Source organism: Eubalaena glacialis, chromosome 8, assembly GCF_028564815.1.
Source record: "Eubalaena glacialis isolate mEubGla1 chromosome 8, mEubGla1.1.hap2.+ XY, whole genome shotgun sequence".
In the NCBI taxonomy this organism is placed as follows: Eukaryota; Metazoa; Chordata; class Mammalia; order Artiodactyla; family Balaenidae; genus Eubalaena; species Eubalaena glacialis.
In genome coordinates, this window is record NC_083723.1 from 18,820,622 (window position 1) to 18,847,418 (window position 26,797).

Below are 26,797 nucleotides of genomic sequence, written 5' to 3' on the forward strand. Positions count from 1 at the left end.
GAAATACTTGATCCATAGTTAGACTTCATTAAAAAAAAAAAAAACAGCGATTATAAAATAGATTTGCATACTAAGTTGTTCCAAAACATACTTAAAACATTTTCTTATAACTGAATCAAGTACCTATTTTTAAATTGTAATGAATTAAAATTAAATAAAAATTAAAGTTCAGATCCTCAGCCACATCATAAGTGCTCAGTAGCCACAAATGGCTAGTGGCTCTTGGATCAGATGGCACAAACCTGGACACCTGGGCCAGGTGAACCCTCTGGTTCTTTGATTCGCAGGTGTGTGAAGGTGGCTCCTTGGGTCTCTTTAATGCTGTCCTCCCTGACAGGAGTTGCTAAATTCCAGGGTGGAAGGAACTCTCCTGCTTTCTCACATTCGCCTGCTGCTGCCAGGGGTTTGGTGGGAGCAGACCCAGAGGACCCAGTTTGGCCATGTAGAGAATCCCCTGCCCAAACTCTGTTCCCTGCTTCCAGGAGCTCTGCATCTAAAGGCCAAAGCATAAGCCGTGCCTGCAGGTGGTGGGCCGTGGCCTTTAGATGAGATTAACAGCAGGTTAGCAACACGCCCTTTTCCAAGTAGCTCAAATTCACGTGTCCGGCCATAAAACGCCGCTCCTAAGTTCAGGCCCACCTCCTGCCGTCTCACAGAAGGTTAAATGGTCCGTGGATTTGTTGTTTTCTCCCTTCTGTGCCTGGAGAGGTTAAAAAGTAACTGCATTAGAAGAAAGGGGGAAACAGGGCATCACTGCGCTCAGCCTTGTCCCCTGCAGATCTGCCTAGCAGCACCCACGGTTCGCCCAGCTCCCAGGCTCTCAGAGCCCCTCTCCACTAATTCACCATCCTGCCCATGGGGACCACCCCTGGGGGAGCCAGAGGCCAGAGAATACCCTTGGAGCCCGTAAAGGTGGAGGGAGGTGGGTAAGACTTCCCAGGTGGAAGTCGAGAGGGAATTACGCCACTGGCTCTTTCTGAGCTCAGACGAGCGTCTCAGACTTTTCTTATGAGTCGCTGCTCATCCGGAGAACCAGCTCCTTGCACGGGGTCTGCATCAGCTGGTCTGACTTGCCCACCTGCTGCCGCTTCAGCCACCCTGGTGCAGCGCGGTGGGCGATGGGGGAACTCAAATCCGCAAAGCCACTGATGTGGGCGGGAGCAGGGAGGAGGTTTTCCTCCCCTGCGTGGCTTGCTGCCTTCTCTTTGGGCCTTATCAGCCCACTGTGCGCTGAATGCTAAATGTGCTCAGCTATTAAAAATGCAGACGACGAGCCTGCCGCTCCGGAAGGAAAATGAACCAGAGCACGAGAAAAATCAGCAAGCTCCCGGGTCTCCTCGCGCGTGCCCGGCGGCGGGTGGAGGAGGGGCCCCCCTTCTCACAGAGGCAGGGCTCCTGTGGGTGTTCAGGATGGGAGGCGTGTGCTCCTGGGCGGCGGAGGCTGTGCGGTAGGAGCGCTCTGGAAGCTCTCCCGCCGCCTTATGGAGAAGGAAGTGATAACTGCGAGGCGCTGTGGGAGAAACGAGGCTGGCTTACGGCTCTTACCTGGTGTTGGCATGAACTGGGGGCAAGACCACGGCTCAGTATCGATGGCTCCCACAGGACGTAGGGAGTGACCTCAGGACTTTGGCTGAGGCTGGAAAATTCTAGAGACCCAAAGGGCTGCAGCAGACCCTCCAGGTGACCTAACCACTCTGACCACCCCAGATCCCTCAGCAGGGTTCGTGCAGTGCCCCTGCCCTGCTCAGTATTCTTCAGTGGCCCTCGGTTGTTTGCCCACGGAAGCTCAACCCCTTTGGAGGTAGATATATGATCTGGCATTTCCTACTTGTCCAACGGCTACTGCCAATGTTTTAACCCCTTCATTTCATTTTCCAGGTGTCCCGATCTCACTGTAGCTCCTCGTGTGCTGTTTCCCCTACCAGGAGCAGCCTCCTTGCCTGTCCCTACACATACTTAAAATCTCTGCATGAGCATCACTTCCTCCATGAAGCTTTCCTGGACTTTTTATACAGACTGAGATGCTCCTTCTTCTAAGCTCCCATTAACACTCAAGATACCACTATAACAGGTACCATCATACATGGTACTTGTTTGCACCTCTATCCTCCCCTGCCCTCTGCTGCATGCCCATTTTTTAGCATGGAATCTGGTGTCCAGCAGATATTTCATAAACGAATGTACGATGAGTGAGTGAACGAAGGAAGGGGTCTGTGAAGTACAACTGCTCCTTCTCCTTCCTCACAGAGATGCTAAAGGAAGCAACAGGTATAAATAATGATTTTTTTGAGTTCTCGAGGAGAAATCAGGGTGCCATTTTCCATCATGGAATTCTTTTTCTCCGTTACTATTTATTAGAGTTAGGAAGAGAGAACTAGGTCCTGGGTGGTAAAAAGGAAAAACCCTCTATGCTCTGGCAAGAAGGGAAAGGTATTTTCTTTTCAATTAGAGGCAGCAGTTACAGTCATGACCATAGCACAGCCCCTGCGTGTCGTGTCCCAGGATGCGCTTGACCATATGAGGAAAACCCTGGTCAGAAGGGAAGTGAGGAGGTGGTATGGCATTCCACAGAAGTCCCTCCCTGGACTCCCACTTACAGATCCAGTCCCTCACACACGAGATGAGGGGGGCACATTCTGAGGGCAGTTTTTGCCCCTAGTGGTACAGGTGTGGGTATCAAGGGGGATGGAGTGGGGCAGAGGAGGAGGGAGGGAGGGTGGGTGGACTGAAGGAGCAGCCAGAGGTTACTGTGATGAGCCACAGAATAGAAAGGGCAGGTGGGTATGAGGATGGAAGGGAGGCAGGTTAGGATATCCAGGCATCCAGAGGGGATAATGTCTCTGCCAGGACAGGGAGGCATCTGGAGCTTAAGCATCTAAGTGCTGCCTGTTCCCTGAGTTTCAGAAGAACAATGGACAGCTCCTTGGGTGTAAACTCAGCTGACCTTGTCAAGTCACAGAAGTGCTCAAAAATAGAGACCAGAGTCTAAGGAAGGAAAATATAGGCTATGACAGCTGGGGAGAGAAAAGAAGTGGCATGACTGGAGAGAGAGAGTCTGAGCCATGAAGGTTGGTAACCATGGTCCTTCATATCTGCAGAGCACATTGTCATTTTTAGATGCCTTCGTAGCCCCACTCCCTTTTTTTTTCGGTTTCTTTTTGTTTGTTTGTTGTTGTTGTTTTTTGGCAGCACCGGGAGACTTGTGGGATCTTAGTTCCCCAACCAGGGATCGAACCCAGGCCGTCAGCAGTGAGAGCGCAGAGTCCTAACCACCGGACCGCCAGGGAAATCCCAATAGCCCCACTCCCTTTTGAGCCTCAAGGCTACTCGGTGATGAGATGAGGAAACAGATGAAGTGGCTCCCTGAGGTAGCACACACAGCTGGACAGGGGTGGAGCCGGGGCTGTGATAAAGATCCCCGCCCTTAGAGCTCCCTGAAGTTCAACCCCTTTCTCGCCCTTCACTTTGCTGCATGAATGCCCTGGGTCAACCTTTCTAAGCCTCAGGTTCCTCATCTATAAATTAAGGGTGAGGAGGAAACGCGACCTCCCGTGTGGGCGCAGCGTACCGCCCAGCGCCTGCAGTGCTCAGTGTGTGCATGGCAAGGGCGAGTGAGAGGCATGAGGGGTGCGGGGAGGTCGACAACACCCCCGCAGTGTTGTCATCGCCATGGCTCCTCTACCAAGAAGAGAGACAGCTGCAGGCTGGTCCTTTCCTAAAGCATTTGTGCTGGTGGAGAGCTGGTTGCTTCGTATTGTGTTACGTGATTTAACCTTCACTGCAAACATTGACTCAGTCATCAAACACTGGTTGAGCCTAAGTGCTAAATAGTATGTATGTCGCTGGGATAACTCCAGAGTGATGTACGTACTTGGTCCAGCTCCCCGCCCTCGGGTAGTTCATGGTCTGGCCGGGCCACAGAGTCTTAGAACTAAAACCTTGCTCTTTGTTGTGATAAGTGTGGCAGAAAGACCAAGGAAGGCACAGCCAGCACTGAGGGAGGAGAGGACCCGTCATCCGGATCTGGGCAGATGGGGGTGTGTTCACCCTGAGGAGGGAGGCGGGCACAGCAGCAGAAGGAACTGCCCACCCACGCAAAGGCCCAGAGCCAGGCGAGCGGACACAGTGTTCCAGGAGCTAGAGTCCCGCGAGGCGAGGCGCTGGGAGAAGGTGCCCGGGGCGGGAACCGTCGGGGGCCAGCTGCGAGGTTGGACTTGGTCCCCTGGGCAGTGGGGAGCCCACAAAGTCTTCTAAGCAGCAGGATAGCAGGGTCGGATTTGCATTGGTGGAGATGGATTGAGCACAGAGAGAGGCCGGATGATGATGGGATTTCGATACAGGTTCAGGCAAGCCGTGATGACGGTGACGACGAGGCCTGAAGTGGTAACGCAGAAAGGGTGACAACGTGGGGGAAGCTCTCCAACTGGATGCTGATGTTGTTCACGTAGAGCTTTTTAAAAACACAAAGTGTATTTAATTTGGGGCAAAGCATTTCCTGAGTTTGCTGTAGGGCTTGGCCTTCTGGATGGAGGTGGTTTGGGTGCGGGGCTGCCTGCCCAGTTCTGGATTCCAATACGGAGAAGGAGGAAGAGGTTGAGAGGAAAGATGCTTCCTGGGGAAGTGGCCCTGTGAAAGAAGCTGGGAGCAGAGGCTGGGGCGCTGACGGCAGCCAGGGATGCTATGCTCAGAACAAGCTTCTTGAAAGCAAAAGCTGAGGGCCTGAGCCCTGGTCCCGGTTCCCCGCCTTCCCTGGCAGGGGGATGGAAGATGTTCTGTGAGGGTCCCGTCTCTCCCTCTGGGGCGGTGTTGGCTTCAGGGTTTGAGGGAGGCAGTGAACGTGCTGGCTGCGCGGGCTCTGGAAGGCGAGGGGTAGGCCCGGCAGGCAGGGCAGCTTGTAGCTCCAGCAGCGGGAGCCGATGACCTCTGGTGGCTGCAGGCGGGAGCGCGCCCACTGGCAGCTCCTGAGCCGAGTCTGGACCGGGCCGGCGCTGGGGGCTCCGTTCTGCCCTGCACCAGCGCTCCCTCCAGAATCCACTTGCTTCCTGATCTCTTTCATCTCAAATCCTGCCCTCAAAGGCCCTTGATACCGTTTATGCTTTGATGAGAATTTCACTGGGTACTCATTTTCATTGTGAGGCTTTTCGTTCTCATATGTAGAAGGAAAGGCACTGAGCAGGTATGGTTGGTTTGGTCTGGGCTTGTCTTAAATTCCACCCGGACTCACTGCCCGAGGCTGCACCGCTGCAGGCAGGCTGGTCCCCAGTGCACTCGGGAGACAGCCTGTCCCGCTTCATGTACCCTACTGTGCCAGGACTCTGTTTTCCCTTCATTATCTTCCTCTCTCCTCTGGCTTGCTGATTTTTCCCACAGTCTTGGGGTATTATGACTCCCCAGGAATGTCAGGGCATTTAGTGCCCATTGATCTCTCATTGGATTCAGAGACCACCTTCTGAGCTCCGTGCCTTGGGAAGCCCTGATTAACAGAAGTGTGGGAGACACTAAACAGAGGCTGATGCTGGGACTTCCTGCTTCCAGGGAATGTGGAGCAGCCTAGAAGGGGGCACATACAGTTCTCCTTCCAGAAGGCGTCTTAGGGCCAGCAAGGACCCCCATTGCCTCACACAGGTCAGGGTTGCAGGAGACTACACGTTCGTATGAGAGGAGGCTGGAGTTCCTCTCACTCTTCTAGAATGTGTATGCAGGTGGGAGCTTTCACCACCAGTCCAGGCTTGGGCAGTGCCTCAGAGACTAGAGATAGAGAAGCAGGTGGGATTGTGAAGTAGGGCTGCGGGCTCCTGGAAAGGGATTGAGGCTGAAAAGGCTTCTTACTCAGCTCTGTCTTTCCCCTTCTGCACCCCCAAGAAGTGGTCCTCCACTCTGGGTAAATATGGAGGACCATCTGCTCCCACCCATCTTCCACTCATGCCCCCCACATCCTCTTCCACCCCTCCCCCAATCATGGGACCAGAAGGGCTAAGAGGACAAAATGTTCTGATGGTGACAGTGACTTGCACCCCAGAAGCATCAGGGGCAGTAGGGAGAGGGGACGGCGTGATCCTCTCCCCCTTTTTGTTTTTGCTGCAATTTATTGAGGACCAACTATGTGCCCAAGCACCATGCTAAGCCCTGTATATGTATTATCTCGGTTCATCACTTCAAATATCTGTCATGACCTTCATTTTACTGATAAGGAAACTGAAGCCAGAGTAGTGAAATTCTGAGATGAGCCAGGCAGGGCAGCCTCATGTGCCTGCCTGGGCTTTGCACTGCGAGGCCATCCTGCCAAGGAGGTGAGGAGGAACAGAGGCCAGCGCTCATCCACTTGCCAGGCTGGCTGCCATTTTTAATTCCCACAGAAGTCAGATGGCTTTCCCACCATAATGCATCTAGCAATAGAAAAGGCAGGATTTGGATCTAGGTTTGTCTGATTTCAAAGCCTGTATTCCTAGCCATTATCCTAAATTATCTTGCAACACCTTCCACATTCTATGACTTTACCAGAACAATGACAAGGCACAGACCCCCACCTCAGCCCTACTTGTTCTCCCTGGTTTGATCTTACTTGCCTCTGGCCAGGTTTACAATGTGTCAGAGTCAGCTTGTTCATTTCTCCCTGCCTCCTAAGGGAAAGTCCCACATCATTCTTCCCAGCGACTAACCGCCTTTTCCCCCAATTGATGGATGAGATCTTGACCCATCACCCAAGTCACTGATGAATCTTCTTGACACACTTTAATCTTCTTGGCCAGCGATGGGCCCCTGCGAGCTCCTGTGGGTATGACTCTGGGCTGGCACGAGACCCTGCTAACCAATCTTTTTTTGCCTCAGCTGCCAGGGCCACTCACCCCCAGTAGCTGTGTGGTCTAACCACATTTTGCCAGCTTGCTGAGGGTGTGTTATGTGGGAGGGCATCCAAAACTGTGCAAAGGCCAGGAGAGATTCTGCATGGTGCTTCCTCTCTGCCCACCAGGCCTGACACTTAGCTGCAGAATAATATTAATCTGGCAGATTTCCTTATTTCCCGTGCTCGGTGGTTGATTACCCTGTTTACTGTTTGCTTCAGGTGTTGACAAATTGGCTTTCTGAAAGTTTTCCCAAACTTTTTCCAGGTTGAAAAAAATACTATGCATTCATTCGTCAGGATTTATATAGCACTTCCTGTGTCTATTGTACCAAAATAGGACTTTGTAGCTCTGTTATTTAGGCTGATTCTTAGGGATTGCCTGACTCCCAGACTTCAAGAATGTCCCAAGTATTCCTTCAATTTAAAGAATCTAAATTTGGCTTAATGGCCTGATAGCAACCCCCAAAATGCATCCAAGAGAGCCAAATAGAATTCCTTCTCTGAGGGCCTTTTAAAATAAGGTCAATTCCTTTTGATTTGGGATGACTTACCTACTATCCCTTCTTGGAAGGCAAGAGGCTGGGTGAGATGACCCTTTCAAGGATCAGCCAGTGAGTCAGAGATCCTCAAAATTCTGCCAGACCAGAAACACAGGCTCATGGGCCTTAGTCGAAGGAATTGGTGGGAAGAAATCAGACAGCTGAGAACTCTCATCAGACACGTAACCCACGGCACAAATACCATATGTCTTCAGGCTCCTGCCTGTCAACTCCATCTTTCCCCTGTGCTGCTAAGTGGAACAGGGCTGGCAATGATTTCTGCAGGCCTAAAGATTTTCTGGACCATTCTTTTAAGGCTTATCTGTTGATGATGGAAGGATAAATCATGATCGCCAGGAAAGCATAGCTGGCGGGAGAGCAGCTGGTCCCACAACACGTTGGTGGCCCTAGAAACGGCACCATAAGATTCTCCACCTCTGCTCTTTTGCAGACATCACTGGGCAGGGAGGGGAATCTACCTGGTGCCAGGAGAACCATTTTTCTTAAAGCCAGAGGACTCTCCTTGGTCCAGAAAGGTAAATTCAGACAGGCCAAGCACCCAGGAAGAAGACGCCAGCAGCCGAAGCAGCATAAAGAAGCAAGGTAGATCCAGCAGGGAAGATGAGGGGGGGACTGTTCTCGGCTGTGGGATCCCTTCTGGGGACCCAGGACAGAGGCGCAGAGACAACAAGGAGATAAGTGCTCCCAGTATATTAGACGCAGCAGGGGGACAAGCTGCAGCCCTGGGCTCCCTGAGAGAGTTCATCCCAAGAAAACAAAACAGGCATTATGAAAACAGCAGGGAAAGAGTGGGGACACGTCTTGGACAATAGTGAGTTGATAAATGCAACTAATTGTGAGACCTCGGTGAGTGTGTAAGTGCATCCCTTAAGACTGAAAGGGAAGGAACTTGAGGGGCTTTTGTTAAACTTAGGGGGAACTAAGCGAAGAGGCTAATAAATTGCTTAGGTAGTCATCTGGGTGTTGCCAATTCTCCACCCCTCCCAGCTCCTAGCAGCACATGGAGGTGCTGGAGTTCCTGTGATTTGACACAAAGTGGGAGATGCTGTGACAGCAGGGGTCAGAATCTTTTGGCTTCTTTCCAAATGGAAAAAAAGTGAGCCTGTTATTCAGGGTCTGCTGCCCGGGCTGGAACACTGTACTTATCGGCTGGGAGAGGTGATGGCAGAGGAGGGAGGGGAGTGGGAAAAGGGACAATGGGAGAAAGGAGAAGACAGTCCTGAGATGATGGTGTCAGGGCAGCTGCCCTCCCTCACACATGCGGGGGTCTGTATGTAAGTGAAACAGGACCTGGGGCTCTCAGTAGTGTCTTATGTTAGCCAGGGCTGAAAAAAATCAAACCTCTGGGATTGGCTTTCCAAATCGTGTGGTACCTTCTTGCGATCATTTGCTCCTTGTTCATCTGTTTGGGATCTGGGGGCTGTTGCCAATAGTAGTGAAGAAAGGAGACTAAATTCTCAGCTGGACCAATGGCTGACATTTATGCTGGGGAATGAGGGTGGTGAGGTTAACTAGGAAGGTCTCTCTCTCTCTCTCTGTCTCTCTCTCTCATTTCCCCTGAGGATGTGTTTGACCCTTGCTACTATCACTGAGCTTCCTGCTTCCCTGTATTCTCTAGACACCCAACAGAAGTACCTTCTCAGCCCAGGCCACAAGCAGGTCGCCTTAGAGGGGAAGCCCAAAGCCTTTGGGGGAAAGAAAGGATGCTAAAGAAAAAAGGATCAGAGACAGCCCGCAGTCTCTCCTCCTGTCTGTCTATAGCCCTTCTCCATTAGCTAGTGGACACCCTTAGAATTCCCACCCCAGCAACTCAATCTTCCTTCTCCTCCCACTGCCAAGTGGCTGCTCACCTGGCTTCAGGGATGTTTACTCCGTGACTCCGCTCCTCACCTGGTCTTTGGAGCCCTTTGAAACACTCTTTCCTTAACACCCCCCATTCCAGTCCAAGAGGACCACGCATCAGCCTTCCCTTCTTGTTTCTGATGGACTTCAGTTCCACGTCCTGTCTCTGGGCACTGGGATTGAAGTCCAGCTGGAGTTATGGAAGCGTTGGCAGTAGAGGGTGTGAGTGGACCACGCTCAAGTAGTGGAGAAAATCCCAAATTAGGAGATCAGTCACACGTATTCGCTGGCTTGGCTCAAGCTCAGTCACTAACACACAGTCAGGAAGAAGCATCACCATCAAAGAGGTGAGTCATGTGGCACTGTGTCCGTGGCTGGACCTGCTGCACCTGTGCTCTCGTAGCTGCCTTAAGGGACTCGCTGCAGTTGGACCGTGACTTCAGGGGAGAAACGCAGACTGTACTGTGAGCATCTGCGGACCACTTGACTCGGTTTTTAAATTTATTTCAGTTGGTATAATTGCTCTGGATCATTCTATCCCAACATCATATCTCTGTCTGCTAAGCTCATGAGTACTCAGCAGGCAACTCAGACCGGCTCATGGGACAAGAGCTGGATCTGGAGCGTGAAGGTCCTAATTTCCTTTCCTGAACTCACTTGGCTTCACAAGGAACTATATCAGAGGAGGCCACACACGCGCTCGAGAATCTTCTCACCTGGCTACTAGTTCACGTGTTCACATCAACACTTGAAGTTTAACTTTTTTCTAAAGAAATAAAAGTCTGCAGGTCAAAACAAGGGTGACATAAATCAACAAGAGCTTTTTAAGCAGGCTCTTATAATATGTATTTTTATTTTTATTATTTTTTATTTATTTATTTATTTAGTTTTTTTGGCTGTGTTGGGTCTTCGTTTCTGTGCGAGGGCTTTCTCTAAGTGCGGCAAGCGGGGGCCACTCTTCATCGTGGTGCGCGGGCCTCTCACTCTCGCGGCCTCTCTTGTTGCGGAGCGTAGGCTCCAGACGCGCAGGTTCAGTAGTTGTGGCTCACGGGCCCAGTTGCTCCGCGGCATGTGGGATCTTCCCAGACCAGGGCTCGAACCCGTGTCCCCTGCATTGGCAGGTGGACTCTCAACCACTGCACCACCAGGGAAGCCCAATGTGTATTTTTTTTTTTTTTTTTTTTTTTAAATGAAGGTCTTTTTTTTTTTTTTTTTTTAAACACTATTTTATTTATTTTATTTATTTATGGCTGTGTTGGGTCTTCGTTTCTGTGCGAGGGCTTCCTCTAGTTGTGGCAAGCGGGGGCCACTCTTCATCGCGGTGCGCGGGCCTCTCACTGTCGCGGCCTCTCTTGTTGCGGAGCACAGGCTCCAGATGCGCAGGCTCAGTAATTGTGGCTCACGGGCCTAGTTGCTCCGCGGCATGTGGGATCTTCCCAGACCAGGGTTCGAACCCGTGTCTCCTGCATTGGCAGGCAGATTCTCAACCACTGCGCCACCAGGGAAGCCCCCAATGTGTATTTTTAAAGTCAGGATATTGAAGTATAATTTAAGTTACATGAGTTTATAATTTGTGGGATTTTTTTTTTTTTTGGTTTGTACATTAAAATTTTTTTTTAACTATGGTAAAATACACGTAACAAAATTTCCCATGTTAACCATGTTTAAAGTACAGTTCAGGAGTATTAAGTACATTCACATTGTTGTGCAGCCGATCTCCAGGACTCTTCAGCTTGCAAAACTGCAGCTCGATACCCGCTAAACAGTATCGCTGAACTCGATACTCCCCTGCAACCACCATTCTCCTTTCTGTCTCTATGAACTTGACCACTCTAGGTGCCTCATACAAGTGGAATCATACAGTATTCACCTTTTTCTGACTTGCCTATTTCACTTAACATAATGTCCTCAGTGTTTGTCCATGTGTCAGAACTTCCTTCCTTTTTAAGGCTGAATAATATTCCATTGTATGTATATACCACGTTTTGTTTATCCATTTATCCATCAGTGGACATTTAGGTTGCTTCCACCTTTTGGCCACCGTAAATAATGCTGCTATGAACAAAGTGTACAAATATCTCTTTGCGACTCTGCTTTCTATAATTTGTGTCTTTTAAAATTGAGTGAAGGAATGAGCCTGGACGAATTCCATATCCCATGGCTTTGCATTTTTTACCATTTGGAAGAAATCAGGAATGCAGCACTGATTTCACCAGGTACTATCTTTGCAGCTTCTTAGTGTGCTGACTTTTCAAGGGCTTCTTGTGCTCTTCTTCAGCGATAGGGGAGTGCTCTGAGAACTGCCATTAACTAGAAAGTAGCAGCAGTGCAGCTATATCTCGGTGATTGAAACACTCATCAAAGGCTGAACTGTCAGTGACTTGGTGTCTAACTGAAAACCACTGTTCCAGTTTCCTCTCACGTGGGACTTGAAGTCCCACCCCACGCTTCCCCGGGCCAAGAAAGCACGTGGTCCTGGGGTGACGTCTCAAGTCTGGGAGCATTGTGCTCCACTACCGAGTGCCCTTCTCACTGGCAGAGGCCTATAAATAACATGCGGGATCCTGTTCCAAAGTCAGCAGAGGGGCAGGGGCTGAGGGGTTGCCGAAATAATTTCATGAACAAATTGATCAAGGAAATGATCTGTGAATGAATCTTAGGGAAGGGAGAGCCAGCCAGCCATGTGGGCAGATAAGACTCCTCACCTGCAAAACCAGCCCGTCTTTCATGTCCCCCATTGTCTGCAGGCATGTCTAAGCCCTCTTCTAGCCCATTTGGCATTCAGATAGCTAAGTCGGCTTCACTCTCAGCTCAGAAATGACTTGGGGGGCTGAAGTGTTCACATTCTGCCCCCCTGCAAGGAGGAAAGGGAATCTAGTTCAGGAACCAAAACAAAGCTTCTTCATCTCATCTCATCTTTTCAGACCCCAAGACAGAGTTCTCCACCGCCCCCCAGACACAGGGTCATCCAGCATGAAATGCACAGAAATCAAATGCATATCCGTTACAGGAGAAATGGCAGGGAAGTGGGGCTAAGGTGACAGACTCTGAAGAACAAACATACACCTTTGTGCTCTGTCTTCTTAAAATTCATCCTCTCACCTGCCAGCCTTGAGAATTGCCTATTTACATAACTAGCTGCCTAAAATGGAATATTAGATAATGTTCCATGGCGGCTCACTCAATTTGAGCCCATCCCCGGGATATGAGTGATCCAGAAGTCCTCTGACAGTGTATAGCGTGGCACGCTGGCCCGCAGCCATGCCTCCGTGTTGTGTGAGCTCCGAGCTAAACAGATGTCAGGCCCGATCGCCCGGGTGGGAGACCAGCCGAGCAGCGGGGGGAGGGGGCGTGATTCAGCACGCGGCTCCGTGGCACAACGGCCTTCGTGGACGGACAGCATCGCTTCCTGAGCTTCACAGCAGGCGCCTTGTTCTGCCCAAGGTGCTGTCTCGGAGACTACCGGCTAAAGGGGCTGAGAAAGGGGGGAGCTGCAGGATCTACAGGGACAACCAGTCCAGGAGGTAATCAGTCAGTTCTGATGCCATCCCTGGCGCTGTGCCAGCCTCACACCCCCTATTGGTCCTTTCCAAGGCGTGCATCTCCCTCCCATCAACACTGGAATCCTGCTGCTGTCGTATAGGAGGAGTATAAATAAGTGATAAGGAAGTGTCCTGATAATGATAAGCAGGGATATCTTCTCAGCAGACCAGATGAATCAAAGAAGGCAATTGTGTGTGTTTGTTCATTTATTTTTCAGTGTTCCGGTTCCCGTAGTCAGTTTAGAGAAAATTCCTAACCTAGTGAAGGCAGATGGTGCCAATGTCAAAATGAACTCTACGGCCACTACTGCAGTCACCTGCTCCACCTCGTCCTCTGCCGTCTCCACCCCACCTGTAATTAAGCCGGTCTTGATGTCCAAGTCAGTGCCACCTTCCCCAGAGAAGATCTTAAATGGCAAAGGAATTTTGTCTGCCACCATAGACAAGAAACACCAAAATGGCACCAAAAACAACAACAAGCCTTACAGGAGACTTTCAGGTACGTGTCTGTGTCCTTCGAGTCTGGCTCGTGATCAGATTGCAGTTGAGTTGCGTCCAGAACGAGGGAATGATGCTTTCTTATAATTGAGCAGGTCTGTTTCGTTTTAAGGGAGACACGGAGTTTGCCTGCAAACAGGAACCCCCCCCCCTCTAAAAATACAGGGGAGAACTGGTTCTCTTAATCCCGGGCCAGAGGCGGTATCTCGCTCAGCTCAGCACTTAGGCAGGAGTTACCTTAGTGACCCCAAGGCAGGAGGCTCTGCAACCCCTCAGCAGTCTGTGGATTCGGAGGGTCTTGTCCTCACACTGACAGGCTGAACTGCCCCTGGGTTCCGGAAAGCAGAGTCGGGCAATCCACCGTGATATCTCCCAGTAGCTCAGGGCAGGCTTGGGACAGTCGTATTGGTGCTGTCTGCCCATCTCCATCCTTTGGTCTCGTTGGTTTCCAGGTTGATTCTGTGGTCTGGGGCTGCAACTGCCTTTCCCACATAAGCAGATTGGAATTTCCATCTGGGAACGCTTGGACTGGCACAGCAGATGGGGTGTGAAGGGTCCCTCTCCGATCTACTTGGTTGCCTGAGTACCTCAGGGTACCCAGAAAGGTGCACATGGCCAGTCCTTAAGACAATGGTTGCGCTTAGGGGCCCCCAAGTGGGTGATATTTGCTTTGGGATTGTTGTAGAAGGAAATCTGGCAGTTTTACTTCCTCTAAAAGACCAAGAAAAGCTATAAGCTTTATAACATCTTCACACACTCTGGGCATTTATCAAATGTCAACCAGAAAAAAGAAAATACAGTTGACCCTTGAACAGCGCAGGGATTAGGGGTGCTGACCCTCCACGCCGTCAAAAATCCCTGTATAATTTCTAGTTGGCTCTCCGTATCTGCAGTTCCTCTGTATTTGCGGATTCAGCCAACCTCCAATCGTGTAGAACTACAGTATGTACTATTGAAAAAGATCCACGTGTAAGTGGACCTGCACAGTTCAAACCCACGTTGTTCAAGGGTCCACCGTACAGGGTAAGCTGCCCTGTGAGAGTGAAGCTGTGTCCTCTGGTATGAGCATAATTCCTAAGTGCTCCAAGAATTGTGGGTCATTTTCATTTTCTACTTTGTGTTTATCTGTGTTTCAGTTTCTCTATCTTACATCTGTCACTTTCAAAAAGTTTACTTCTTAAAAGTACCTCAGGCCCAAAGCATTCAAATGACACAGTTATTTTACCCTGAAAATCTCTCCATGTCCTTTCCACCCACTGTCCAGAAAGAAAGGCAGAGCCTGGCGCTCTCTTGAGGGCGGGGGCCTCACTGTGTGGACGGAGCCCCCCGCTCCTGGCTGTCTCCCTGCAGGGAAAGTTCATCTTCACTCTGCAGAGGGGGCAATCCAATAGGCCTGGCTGGGCGCAGTGAGACCGGCTTCCTCCTCTTGGCAGAAGTATGACCATGGCTTCCAGCTGGCACCTTAATCTGAAGTTGTTCGGGCATTTTCTGTGTGTTTGTGGATTTTGCATTTTGTTGGTGGTTTTGTCTCATTGGGTCTTTTGCTTATTTCTCTCTCACTTTCACATTTGGCAGCCAGCTCCTACCCCCGGCCAAACAACCTGCTCAGTTCCCGGCCAGCACCAGTGCCGGTGTGGATCTGGGCACGGGTCTGACTCCGCCAGGCCTAAGGGAAAGGACTCACACCAGGCGGCCTGGAGCCTGGCACCCAGACCCTCCTCGGTGGGCAGAGAGGGTTCGTAGGAAGCGAACATCTCCAGGCCTAGCAGTTTTCTTTTCTTAAAAATGAAGCTTAAAAAAAGAAGACAAAAGCAAAAGAAAGAGGCAGGATGCATTTTGATAGTCAACCAGGAAATCTGTCTTGGATCTGAGAGCGGTTTTATTGCAAGCATCACCATCAGCACTGTCGCAACCTCCCCACAGCTCCCAAACCTTCTTTTAAAAATAGAATGCATTCATTTATTATGGTCAGAGCTTACTCCACCAAGTTCAGACAGTTTTTCAGGCAAGGTAACCTCTTTTTAGCTTGCAGCCATTGGAGGCCCTTAAGGAGACATTCCACCAAGTATATATACACCCCCCGCGCGCCCATCCACCCACCCGCCAATGCTGCTGCCCGTCTCCCTGGATGCCCAGAAGAGCTATGTCATTCCTGCCCTGCAGGACTCAGGTGTTTGTTGGGTGCCTTCCAGAAATGGCACAGGTCATCAGGAGGTGGAACTTTAAAGCCTGAAGGGTCCTTAAGAGATTGCCGCACATCCCCTCGTTTTCCAGGGGAGGAGAGCATTTCTGTAATCCAGAAGGGGTGAAGGATCCAAAATGAGCATAAAAAGAGCAGATTCCTTAGAAGTAACCCCAACATGAGCTGTCAGGAGTCCAGCGGGAAGGCAGGAGCTGGGGAAAGCCCGCATCCCTCAGCAGGTCCCCGAGGGACCCGGCTTGTTCCCATCTGGAGCATCAGGCCTCAGTCCAGGGGCAGAGCGACTGTGACACTAACAGGCCCTGCCCTCTCTGCACCTTCAGGTTCAGCCTCAGTGTAAAGCCCACACCTGCCCCTGCCCCTGCCTATATGTTCCTGAATCCAGGAAATGATTTTTCTGGCCGGCAAGGCTGCGTGGAAAGCCTCGTGCTGAGGACTTTGCAAAGCATGAGAGAGGCAGGTCACACTGACATGTCAAGGAATAATCTCCCACTTAAATGGCTAAAACTATTAGGGAGGCAGGGCAGGAAGGGGTGGGTGATGTATTCTTGGAGCTACCCCGGGGGAAAAAGTGGCCCTTGGGCCTCAGGTGGTTCTCCCTGGTCTGCAGCCACCTCTGCCCAAAGGTACCGGGGGAATTGTTTGGAGTGAAAGTGTGAGAGCAACTGGCTCCTTTCCCTCCGCTGCCCCCCCCCCAACCCGATTCCCTTGTTCATTCCGATCCCTACCGCCTCCCGCTGGACTTGGGAATTCTTGGGTTCAGAGGGGAGCGCCATCTTCCCCCAGCGGTTCTGGAAGCATTTTAGCAGCCGGTTGGAAAAAAAAAAAAAAACCAAAAAAAACAGATTGCCTGACAATGTCTCACTTGTTGGTGCAAATGTGCATTTTTTTAAAAATGTGGTCTTAATGCCAAATCCTATTTAGTCTCCTTTTTTCTTATATTTTTTGTTTGTTTCTTAAACCAGAGAGAGAATTTGACCCAAATAAACACTGTGGAGTATTGGATCCCGAGACAAAGAAACCTTGCACAAGATCCCTCACCTGCAAGGTATTTCTCTTTCCATAAAAAATACTTCCTGCTCTCGCTGGGGCCTTTGTCGAAATGTTTGCATGCCACTCTCTGCACACGGCAGGGTGTGGAGCCTCGACATGACCCCCAGCTGTTCTTTGTAAGGGAAATGCTTTCTTCTCTTCCATGGTAGCAGAGCGCCTGCCTCAAGCTGGCTGGCTTTTTAAGAAGGGAAAAAAAAAAAAAAAAAAAAAATAGGCTTCCCCTGTTACTTGTGAGGCCAGACAGTAAATTGTATTTATAGGCACTCACAGGCGGTTCTAAACCCTGCTACGTTTTAATGTATGCAGGAGCAGCGCGGCGGCGGTGGCAGCGCCCTGAAAGGCAGCCCCGGAGGGGAGGACGAGCCGCCGTGCCCCTGATCCAGCCACAGCGGGGTGGCCGGGGGACAGCTGACCCAAGGCGGCCGCCAGTGGGTGGCCCCCAGCCCCGTATTTCATACTGAACTGCCAGTGCCTCTTGGGATGGAGGCTGTGGCCCTCTCTGCTTGGTGGCTCTGTGTGTCTGGGCCAAAGCAAGCCTCCCACCTGTACCTGGATTAACTCCAGCACGCCCTCACCGTTGCCTTTCATCAGAGAGGTTCTCATGGGTTCTGCGCTGAAGCTCGTCATCTTATGCCATTTTTTGGAGGAAGCTTTGGCTTCTTAACGCCAGGAGCGTAGGGCACGGTTGCGTTTTGTGTGGTCTCTGCCTCTTCCCAGCCACAGAACAGGAGCTGTTGCCTTGAAGTTGACTTTTCAAGCACCTCTAAATTCCCATGAATTGCTGTTTCTGAAATGGAGGGCCTGGGGAAGCAGGTTTATGTGCTGATCAAAGAGGCTGTGCTTTCCGTCTCTCTTCTCCTTAGACTCATTCACTAAGCCATCGGAGGGCAGTCCCAGGCCGGAAAAAGCAATTTGACCTCCTTCTGGCGGAACACAAAGCCAAGTCCCGGGAAAAAGAAGTTAAAGATAAAGAGCATCTCCTGACTTCGGCAAGGGAAGTACTTCCAAACCCATCCGGGCCAGCGCAGGACTCGCTGCCGGGATCTTCAGGGAGCTTGGGCCCAGAACCTAAAGTCGCGTCCCCTGCGAAGTCCAGGCCACCTAACTCTGTGCTTCCTAGGTAAGTCCCACCTGGGCGATAGAAGCCTTGAGTCCGTGGTCAAGTGACCCTGCCTGGCTGGGTCATGTGTGGTCGGATCACGTGTGAAATGGGAGTCGTTATCGTCCTACCTGGTGAGGTGGTGGTGAAGTTGAAAGGAGAGAATGGGTGTGAGGGGCTCAGCCCAGTGCCTGCCACGTAGCGTTCAGTGGATTCTACTGCTGTCACCATTGTCATCCTCACTGTGGTCATCATTGCCATGGTCGTCATCCTCCATAGCAGACCTCTATCCGACAGGATGTGTTTTCACAGAGCAGGAGTCAGCTAGAAATAAATACCTGAAAGGATGACACTCAACCACCAGGCAACTTTCTGGTCACCTGAGTTTTTAGATTAGTTGAAGATTCCTGGAGCAGAGAGTGGGGGAAGCCTGGGGGTATGGGTAGTCAGCACAGCTTGGGAGCCCACTTGCCATGATATTTTGTGAATTTTTTCCACAACTCTCCAATGGTCAGGGTAAAGGGAAAATTGGTGTGACAGGGCTGTCTGTCCTTACATTTCCCTCCATACCAAGAAAGCTGAGCCACCTCTTTGGGGTTTTATTTGGTCGTCCTGGACAGAAAGGAAAGAATAGAAAACAAAACCCACCTGTGGGAATTCCCTGGCAGTCCAGTGGTTAGGATTCCAAGCTTCCACTGCAGGGGGCACGGGTTCGATCCCTGCTCGGGGAGCTAAGATCCCGCGTGCCACGCAGCGTGGCCAAAAAAAAGAGGGAGGGAGAAAAAAAATTCCACTTGGATTGAAAATCCATGTATGTGTGTTTTGACAGGCAGTGGAGTGCCATAATGAGCCACAGACCAATTTCCAGGTGATAGGACAGGGAACCCTCATTCAAAAATATTTGTTGAGTGCTTGCTCCATAAGCAAGGTACTGTGTTAGGTACTCTCAGGCAGGGGCACAGAGATGAATGAAACTAGATCCTGCTTTTCAAGAATTTGGAGTTTAGGAGATGAGACTCAAATATCCATAGCATCATAAAAAGGAAACATTAATAACACCATATAAGTGCAGATATTAGTATCCTCTGATGATTTTTGGTGTTTTTGGCTGCGTTGGGCCTTCTGTGCTGCACACGGGCTTTCTCTAGTTGCAACGAGCAGGGGCTACTCTTTGTTGCAGTGTGCGGGCGTCTCATTGCGGTGGCTTCTCTTGTTGCGGAGCATGGGCTCTAGGCGCACGGGCTTCAGTAGTTGTGGCACGCAGGCTCAGTAGTTGTGTCTCGCAGGCTCTAGAGCACAGGCTCAGTAGGTGTGGCGCACGGGCTTAGTTGCTCCGCGGCATGTAAGATCTTCCCAGACCAGGGCTCGAACCCGTGTCCCCTGCATTGGCAGGCGGATTCTTAACAACTGCGCCACCAGGGAAGTCCCCTCTGATGATTTTTAATGCATACACTGTGAGCCTCAAAGAGTAATTGTCCAGTCAGCAAGTAGGCATTAAGAGAATATAGTTACAAAAGAAGGGGAAGGAATTTATTTTTAAAGCAAAAGCAAATATTTGATGACAGTTGTTACTGACCTACCAGCATCTCTCATGCCTTACTTTGGTGCAAGCCTGACCAGTTTGGCAGCTGGGGCCCCTCTCTTGGAATCACCAAGCTCAGCCTCAGGCATCTGGGGGGATGGAGTCAGACGGAGTCAGATGGAGTCACCACCCACACATCTCCATCATCATAACCATTGTCGGGTCGTTGTCGTCATCCGTTTACTTGCCACTGCCCTTGCCACCCCTCACTTTCCAAGATCGTTTTATAATTTCTCACTGTAATGCCAGATGTTGGTGAAGGATATTACCCTTGGGGACACAGTTCTGCTCCAAACTTCTGGAAGGGGCTTCCATTCTATATACCGTAGCTTTCAAACTTCTTGGTGGCGATGGAACTTTTTTGTTCCTACAGAACCTTACATGGTACCCGATATAAAAGCAGACCTGCGTCCACCTGAAGCCCACTCATCCCTGCTCTCATCGCATGTGTACCCAGAACCCACTGTCCCCCAGCCCATCCAAGGGGATCACCTCAGCTTCCCCAAGGACTCCAGGGAACCCCAGTTTGAAAACTCTTTTATTATACATTTCTCCATCGATTTTGACTGATGCAGGCACTTCGCACCCAAGCAGCGGTACCTGGCTTAACAGAGAAGCTGGGGGCAGCCGTTAAAAAATGAGACAGGCAACAGTGGAGCCTTCAGAGCTGCTTCTTTCTGTTCCTTTTTTGGTTTAATTTTCAGGGGAATGTTTGTCAATAGAGAAATGCCAGGTGTTTATGTTCTTTTAGGGAAATAGAAGAAAGAGCGAGAGAGAGGGTGAGGTTAATCAGCAGAAAAGAATGTCTCTGAAAGAAAAGGGCAGGCCAAGGAGCACATTGCAAATGTTGGTAAGAGAATAATTTTTGAGGATGCTTTTCAAGGCACCAGAAAACTCAGGGGTGAATTCTGTTCCACAGTTAGTGGGAAATCACGTCCTTTTTCAGTTGCTTTAGGTTCAGATGAGACCCCATGCCATCAGAGATCGAAAAAGCATGATCAGAAGTAAACGTACCCACATAAGACTTAAAGCAGTTATTTCCCTCATATTAATGATGTAAATATAATAGATGTTTCAATCACACTCATTATCTATAATTGGCCAAACAAAAAATTATCACACATGAATGGAATTATGGTTATCCCTTCCCAATCGTGAATTTCTCTTGTAGGAAATGCTAACAGCATGTGAATTTATATCTTAAATATCATTTTGGTGACCTTGAAAATATTCCAGTTCTCATATTTTTGAGTTGCAACCCATCCTTGTCAGGGGTTCCTAAAAGAGGGACTTGGGTCTAGGATTGGAAAAGTGAAAGTTAGCTAGCAAGGGTTGGAACAGGATTGGAAGTGCAGGGCTCAACTCCTTGTCTGCTAACTAGATGAACGTGGCCATGTCTCTCAGCCTCTCTGGCCTCACATTGCTCAACTGTCAAATGGAGCTAAGGAGAATGAAGTGAGATAAAGTACCAAGCTCATCATAAGCACTCAGTTCATGGTAGCTGGTAGTAGGGGGCAGTGGTAGTCAATGGGAAAGCAATGGGAGCCAGTGAAGGCCTCAGTGCCTCCTGATTTCCATTCACCTGTCCTCCTGGCCTCTGTCCTTCAACCTGGGGGCCCTTGGATAACATACCAGTATGCTCTGTTCCTTTGCCCCCAACTCTAAGGAAACACATTATTTGCCCCACAGAGCCCAAGGGCTATGAATGACCAGGCCAACCAAAGCCATCAGGACTCTGTTGGCAAGGTGCGGGGGTTCGGGGAAGGGGGACAGCAGAGGGAGGAAGGGTCAGCTGTGGAGGTCAGTGCTGCCAAGATCTGGGCACATTCCCCTCTGTCTCATAGACGCTCACACATCTCCCCTTAAAGTATAAAATGGCAAATGCCAATGAATCTAAGACTGACAAGGGCAGCAGGGAAAGAGGCAGAAGGTCCTAGCTACCTGAAAAAGGGCAGAGGTGAGCCTGGAGTGAAAGCTACTTCATTACATAGCGTAAATTGCCAAAGTGGAAGCCATTTCTCTCCTTGACTTATGTTTGTCCCTGGGCTTTTCCTACTCTGTTCTCAACAGGGGGGCCTTTGAAGTCAAGCAGGCAGAGCCAAGTCTCATTTCCACTTTTTATTAGCTTGGCAACCAATGTCCTCATCTGAGAAATGTAGGTCATAGTTACACGCACCTAAGGCAGTGGGTAGCTCCAATGAGAAAAGGTATGTGACGTGCCTACATACAGCAAGGACTCCGTTAAGGTCAGTTGTTTTGCTCGTGCTTCCTCAAAGTGGTGGGGGTTAGGGGACGTTAAGTTTCTCTGGGTGCAACTGGACAGGGGCCATGCACTGTCTTTAGACCAGACTGGTAAGTGGAGGGGTGAGGGGTAATGTAGTGCTGAGGAAGAAAGGTTGGACGGCGGCTTAACACTTGCGAGACTTTTTCCACACTTTCTGGCAGTGGCCAGTTGCCCAATTCCCCATCATCCTCTCCAAGCCTTGGCTTTTTTGAGACACAAGCTGGTCCCAGCGCACTCCATCCCTCCAGGTTCCACCCTGGAAGGCAGTGATCAGAGCTGGGAGGAGGTCTTGAAAGCATCCACCATTCCGTCATCGCCAGGAGGGTGCGCACATCCTGAGTGACACACGTCTAAAAACGAGGAGATCCAGAGCTCCTTCTTCCCGTTGTGCACATGCACACGTGTGCCCAGCGTCCTTCCTTCATGTTTCTGTCTTGGCTCTCAGAGCTGATTCTCTGCAGCTCGCAGTTTTCATGCTCAGCTTTACTCTCCACGATTCTCCTCTCCTCGTCTCCTCTCTTTTGTCTGGCAACTGGAACTTACTATTGAGTGTGTCGACTGTTTAAAAATTTTTTTTCTTAATGAAACTTCTTTTTTTTAAATCAACATAGTATAGACACATAGTTCAAAAACTAAATAGTACTAAAAGGGTTAGAGTGAAAAACAGTAGTTCCTACCATCCTGGAACTCTGTTGACCCTCTCTGTGTTAGAGCACCTGTTTCCTGGACCCCTTTGCCACCTTCTCTCTTGGTTTGCTCCTTTATTTGATGGAGTATCTTCTCCATTAGCTTCCTGTGAAAAGGGACATGGGAGGTCAATTTTTAGAATCCTTATACACCTGAAAATGTTTTTATTCTGCCCTCACACTTAATTGATCATCTCTCTGAGTATATAACTGGATTGAGAATTATTTCCCTACAGAATATTGAAGACAATTTTTCCATTTGCTTCTGGCATCGAAGGTTTTTATTGAGAAGTTTAATAACATTCTGATTCCATTTTTAATTGCTGAAGCATGGGGCTCTGAAATTTCCCAGGGATCCCCCTTGATGTAGGTCTTTTTTCATTCATTGTACTAGGTACTCAGTAGATCCTTTCAACCTGGAAACACCTGTTTCTGGGATATTTTCCCATGTTACATGCTAAATAGTTTTCTCCCCACTATTGTCTTTATTTTCTTTCTTAACCTCCTGTTAGTTGGATGTTGGATCATTTGCTCTGACCTTTTCATCCTCTTACCTCTTTTCTCCTGTTGTCTCTAAATCTCTTGTTCTACTTTCTAAAAGATTTTTTTACTTTACTCTTCAAAACTGTATATTAAATAGTTTACGATTTACTTGTTAAATTTTAGGATCTGGTTCTTTTTATCTGATTGCACAGCATGCGGGATCTTAGTTCCCCAACCAGGGATCAAACCCACACCCCCTGCAGTGGAAGGGCAGAGTCTTAACCACTGGATCTCCAGGGAAGTCCCTCCTCTTTTCTTCCTTTATCTTCATTTCCCCCAAGTTTGTTTCATATATGTGTTCATGTGTTTGATGTTTGGTTGGTCAGCTCATGTTGGAGATGTTCCGGGAATGTTTGGTTATCTCTAGCCATTCATATTTAAAAGAGAGGCTCTAACAGGCTCATTGGAGGTCTATGTGGGACTATCAACCAAAAGGTCATCATGTCACCAGTCAGCCTTTTGTTGGAATGTTCCCAAAGGCAAGCTGTGGAAGCCTTTTCTCCGGGGCCATTCAGTTTCCTGAGGGAAGAATCCTGCCTGCTGATGTACCTGGCAATAGGCACTCTGGCAGTGCCAACTAAGGATCTGACCAGGGGCAGCCCACAGTCCTCCTGTTTTTAGCCCTGTGCCCCCTCCTGGTCTCTGCTGAGCCTGGGGGCCCCACGTCTAGAGTCTCTCTGGTTCAGTTTCTCTTTTCGAGGGTTGATTGGAGGGCGAGGGGGCTGGCAGGGGCAATGGTAAGTCATGTGACCGTGTGAGTAGTGATGACCTGAGGGTCCAACCACAGAATACTGAGCCTTTCAGCTCTCGCTATGTTTAGTCCGCACCTCACCCATGACTTTTGCAGCTCTAGCTGCTCCAGGTGCCCTGCTTCTCAAGGTTCTGTGGTAGGTCAGCTCCTTTCCCATCAGTTAACACTCTCCAGCCACAGTCTGTCTTCTAAAAATAGGTTAAAATCTCTTGTTCACACTTGTTGGGACACTTCAGATGCAAGTAGCAGAAAATCTTGCTTACTAACCACTTCAGTAATTAGGCAATTTCTTACCACTGGTGACAAGAAGTCCAGAGGTGAAAGGGCACCAGTCCCCAAAGATCAGGGGTTGGCTCTCCTTCTTTTTTTTTTTTTTTTTTGTAACCTAGTCTTTTTTTTTTTTTTTCTTTATTGGAGTATAATTGCTTTACAATGGTGTGTTAGTTTCTGCTTTATAACAAAGTTAATCAGTTATACATAAACATATATCCCCATATCTCTTCCCTCTTGCATCTCCCTCCCTCCCACCTTCCCTATCCCACCCCTCTAGGTGGTCACAAAGCACCGAGCTGATCTCCCTGTGCTATGTGGCTGCTTCACACTAGCTATCTATTTTACATTTGGTAGTGTATATATGTCCATGACACTCTCTCACTTTGTCCCAGCTTACCCTTCCCCCTCCCCATATCCTCAAGTCCATTCTCTAGTAGGTCTGCATCTTTATTCCCGTCTGGCCCCTAGGTTCTTCATGACCATTTTTTTTTTCCCCTTAGATTCCATATATCTGTGTTAGCATACGGTATTTGTTTTTCTCTTTCTGACTTACTTCACTCTGTATGACAGACTCTCGGTCCATCCACCTCACTACAAATAACTCAATTTTGTTTCTTTTTATGGCTGAGTAATATTCCATTGTATATATGTGCCACATCTTCTTTGTCCATTCATCTATCGATGGACACTTAGGTTGCTTCCATGTCCTGGCTATTGTAAATAGAGCTGCAATGAACATTGTGGTACATGACTCTTTTTGAATTATGGTTTTCTCATGGTATATGCCCAGTAGTGGGATTGCTGGGTCGTATGGTAGTTCTATTTTTAGTTTTTTAAGGAACCTCCATACTGTTCTCCATAGTGGCTGTATCAATTTACATTCCCACCAACAGTGCAAGAGGGTTCCCTTTTCTCCACACCCTCTCCAGCATTTATTGTTTCTAGATTTTTTGATGATGGCCATTCTGACTGGTGTTAGGTGATATCTCATTGTAGTTTTGATTTGCATTTCTCTAATGATAAATGATGTTGAGCATTCTTTCATGTGTCTGTTGGCAATCTGTATGTCTTCTTTGGAGAAATGTCTATTTAGGTCTTCTGCCCACTTTTGGATTGGGTTGTTTGTTTTTTTGATATCGAGCTGCATGAGCTGCTTGTAAATTTTGGAGATTAATCCTTTGTCAGTTGCTTCATTTGCAAATATTTTCTCCCATTCTGAGGGTTGTCTTTTCATCTTGTTTATGGTTTCCTTTGCTGTGCAAAAGCTTTGAAGTTTCATTAGGTCCCGTTTGTTTATTTTTGGGTGTTTTTTTTTTTTTAACAATGTTTTATTTATTTATTTATTTATTTATGGCTGTGTTGGGTCTTCGTTTCTGTGTGAGGGCTTTCTCTAGTTGCGGCGAGTGGGGGCCACTCTTCATCGCGGTGCACGGGCCTCTCACTATCGCGGCCTCTCTTGTTGTGGAGCACAGGCTCCAGACGCGCAGGCTCAGTAGTTGTGGCTCATGGGCTTAGTTGCTCCGCGGCATGTGGGATCTTCCCAGACCAGGGCTCGAACCCGTGTCCCCTGCATTAGCAGGCAGATTCTCAACCACTGCGCCACCAGGGAAGCCCTATTTTTGTTTTTATTTCCATTTCTCTAGGAGGTGGGTCAGAAAAGATCTTGCTGTGATTTATGTCATGGAGTGTTCGGCCTATGTTTTCCTCTAAGAGTTTAATAGTGTCTGGCCTTACATTTAGGTCTTTAATCCATTTTGAGTTTATTTTTGTGTATGGTGTTAGGGAGTGTTCTAGTTTCATTCTTTTACATGTAGCTGTCCAGTTTTCCCAGCACCACTTATTGAAGAGGCTGTCTTTTCTCCACTGTATATTCTTGCCTCCTTTATCAAAAATAAGGTGACGATATGTGCGTGGGTTTATCTCCAGGCTTTCTATCCTGTTCCATGGATCTATATTTCTGGTTTTGTGCCAGTACCATACTGTCTTGATTACTGTAGCTTTGTAGTATAGTCTGAAGTCAGGGAGCCTGATTCCTCCAGCTCTGTTCTTCTTTCTCAAGATTGCTTTGGCTATTCGGGATCTTTTGTGTTTCCATACAAATTGTGAGATTTTTTGTTCTAGTTCTGTGAAAAATGCCAGTGGTAGCTTGATAGGGATTGCATTGAATCTGTAGAGTGCTTTGGGTAGTATAGTCATTTTCACGATGTTGATTCTTCCAATCCAAGAACATGGTATATCTCTCCATCTGTTTGTATCACCTTTAATTTCTTTCATCAGTGTCTTATAATTTTCTGCATACAGGTCATTTGTCTCCTTAGGTAGGTTTATTCCTAGATATTTTATTCTTTTTGTTGCAGTGGTAAATGGGAGTGTTTTCTTAATTTCACTTTCAGATTTTTCATCATTAGTGTATAGGAATGCAAGAGATTTCTGTGCATTAATTTTGTATCCTGCTACTTTACCAAATTCATTGATTAGCTCTAGTAGTTTTCTGGTAGGATCTTTAGGATTCTCTGTGTATAGTATCATGTCATCTGCAAACAGTGACAGCTTTACTTCTTCTTTTCCAATTTGGATTCCTTTTGTTTCTTTTTCTTCTCTGATTGCTGTGGCTAAAACTTCCAAAACTATGTTGAATAATAGTGGTGAGAGTGGGCAACCTTATCTTGTTCCTGATCTTAGTGGAAACGATTTCAGTTTTTCACCATTGAGGATGATGTTGGCAGTGAGTTTGTCATATATGACCTTTATTATGTTGAGGTAAGTTCCCTCTATGCCTACTTTCTGGAGGGTTTTTATCATAAATGGGTGTTGAATTTTGTGGAAAGCTTTCTCTGTGTCTATTGAGATGATCATATGGTTCTTCTCCTTCAATTTGTTAATATGGTGTATCACATTGATTGATTTGCGTTTATTGAAGGATCCTTGCATTCCTGGGATAAACCCCACTTGATCATGGTGTATGGTCCTTTTAATGTGCTGTTGGATTCTGTTTGCCAGTATTTTGTTGAGGATTTTTGCATCTATGTTCATCAGTGAT

The 26,797-nt window shown here is 48.6% G+C and overlaps 1 protein-coding gene across 14 annotated transcripts in view; it reads left to right on the top strand.

Annotated features, from left to right (window-relative positions):
• ATXN7L1 (ataxin 7 like 1) overlaps positions 1 to 26,797 on the top strand; it is a 245,838-nt gene that overhangs the window by 183,875 nt on the left and 35,166 nt on the right. For 13 of the 14 annotated variants that reach the window (XM_061198433.1, XM_061198432.1, XM_061198434.1 and 10 more), the window contains 3 exons: positions 13,007 to 13,287; positions 16,452 to 16,534; positions 17,403 to 17,659. In XM_061198433.1, coding sequence (XP_061054416.1) covers positions 13,007 to 13,287; positions 16,452 to 16,534; positions 17,403 to 17,659 — 621 coding nt within the window. Of the gene's footprint in view, positions 1 to 13,006; positions 13,288 to 16,451; positions 16,535 to 17,402; positions 17,660 to 26,797 lie in introns of those variants that run through there. The other variant, XM_061198444.1, reaches the window with a different exon arrangement.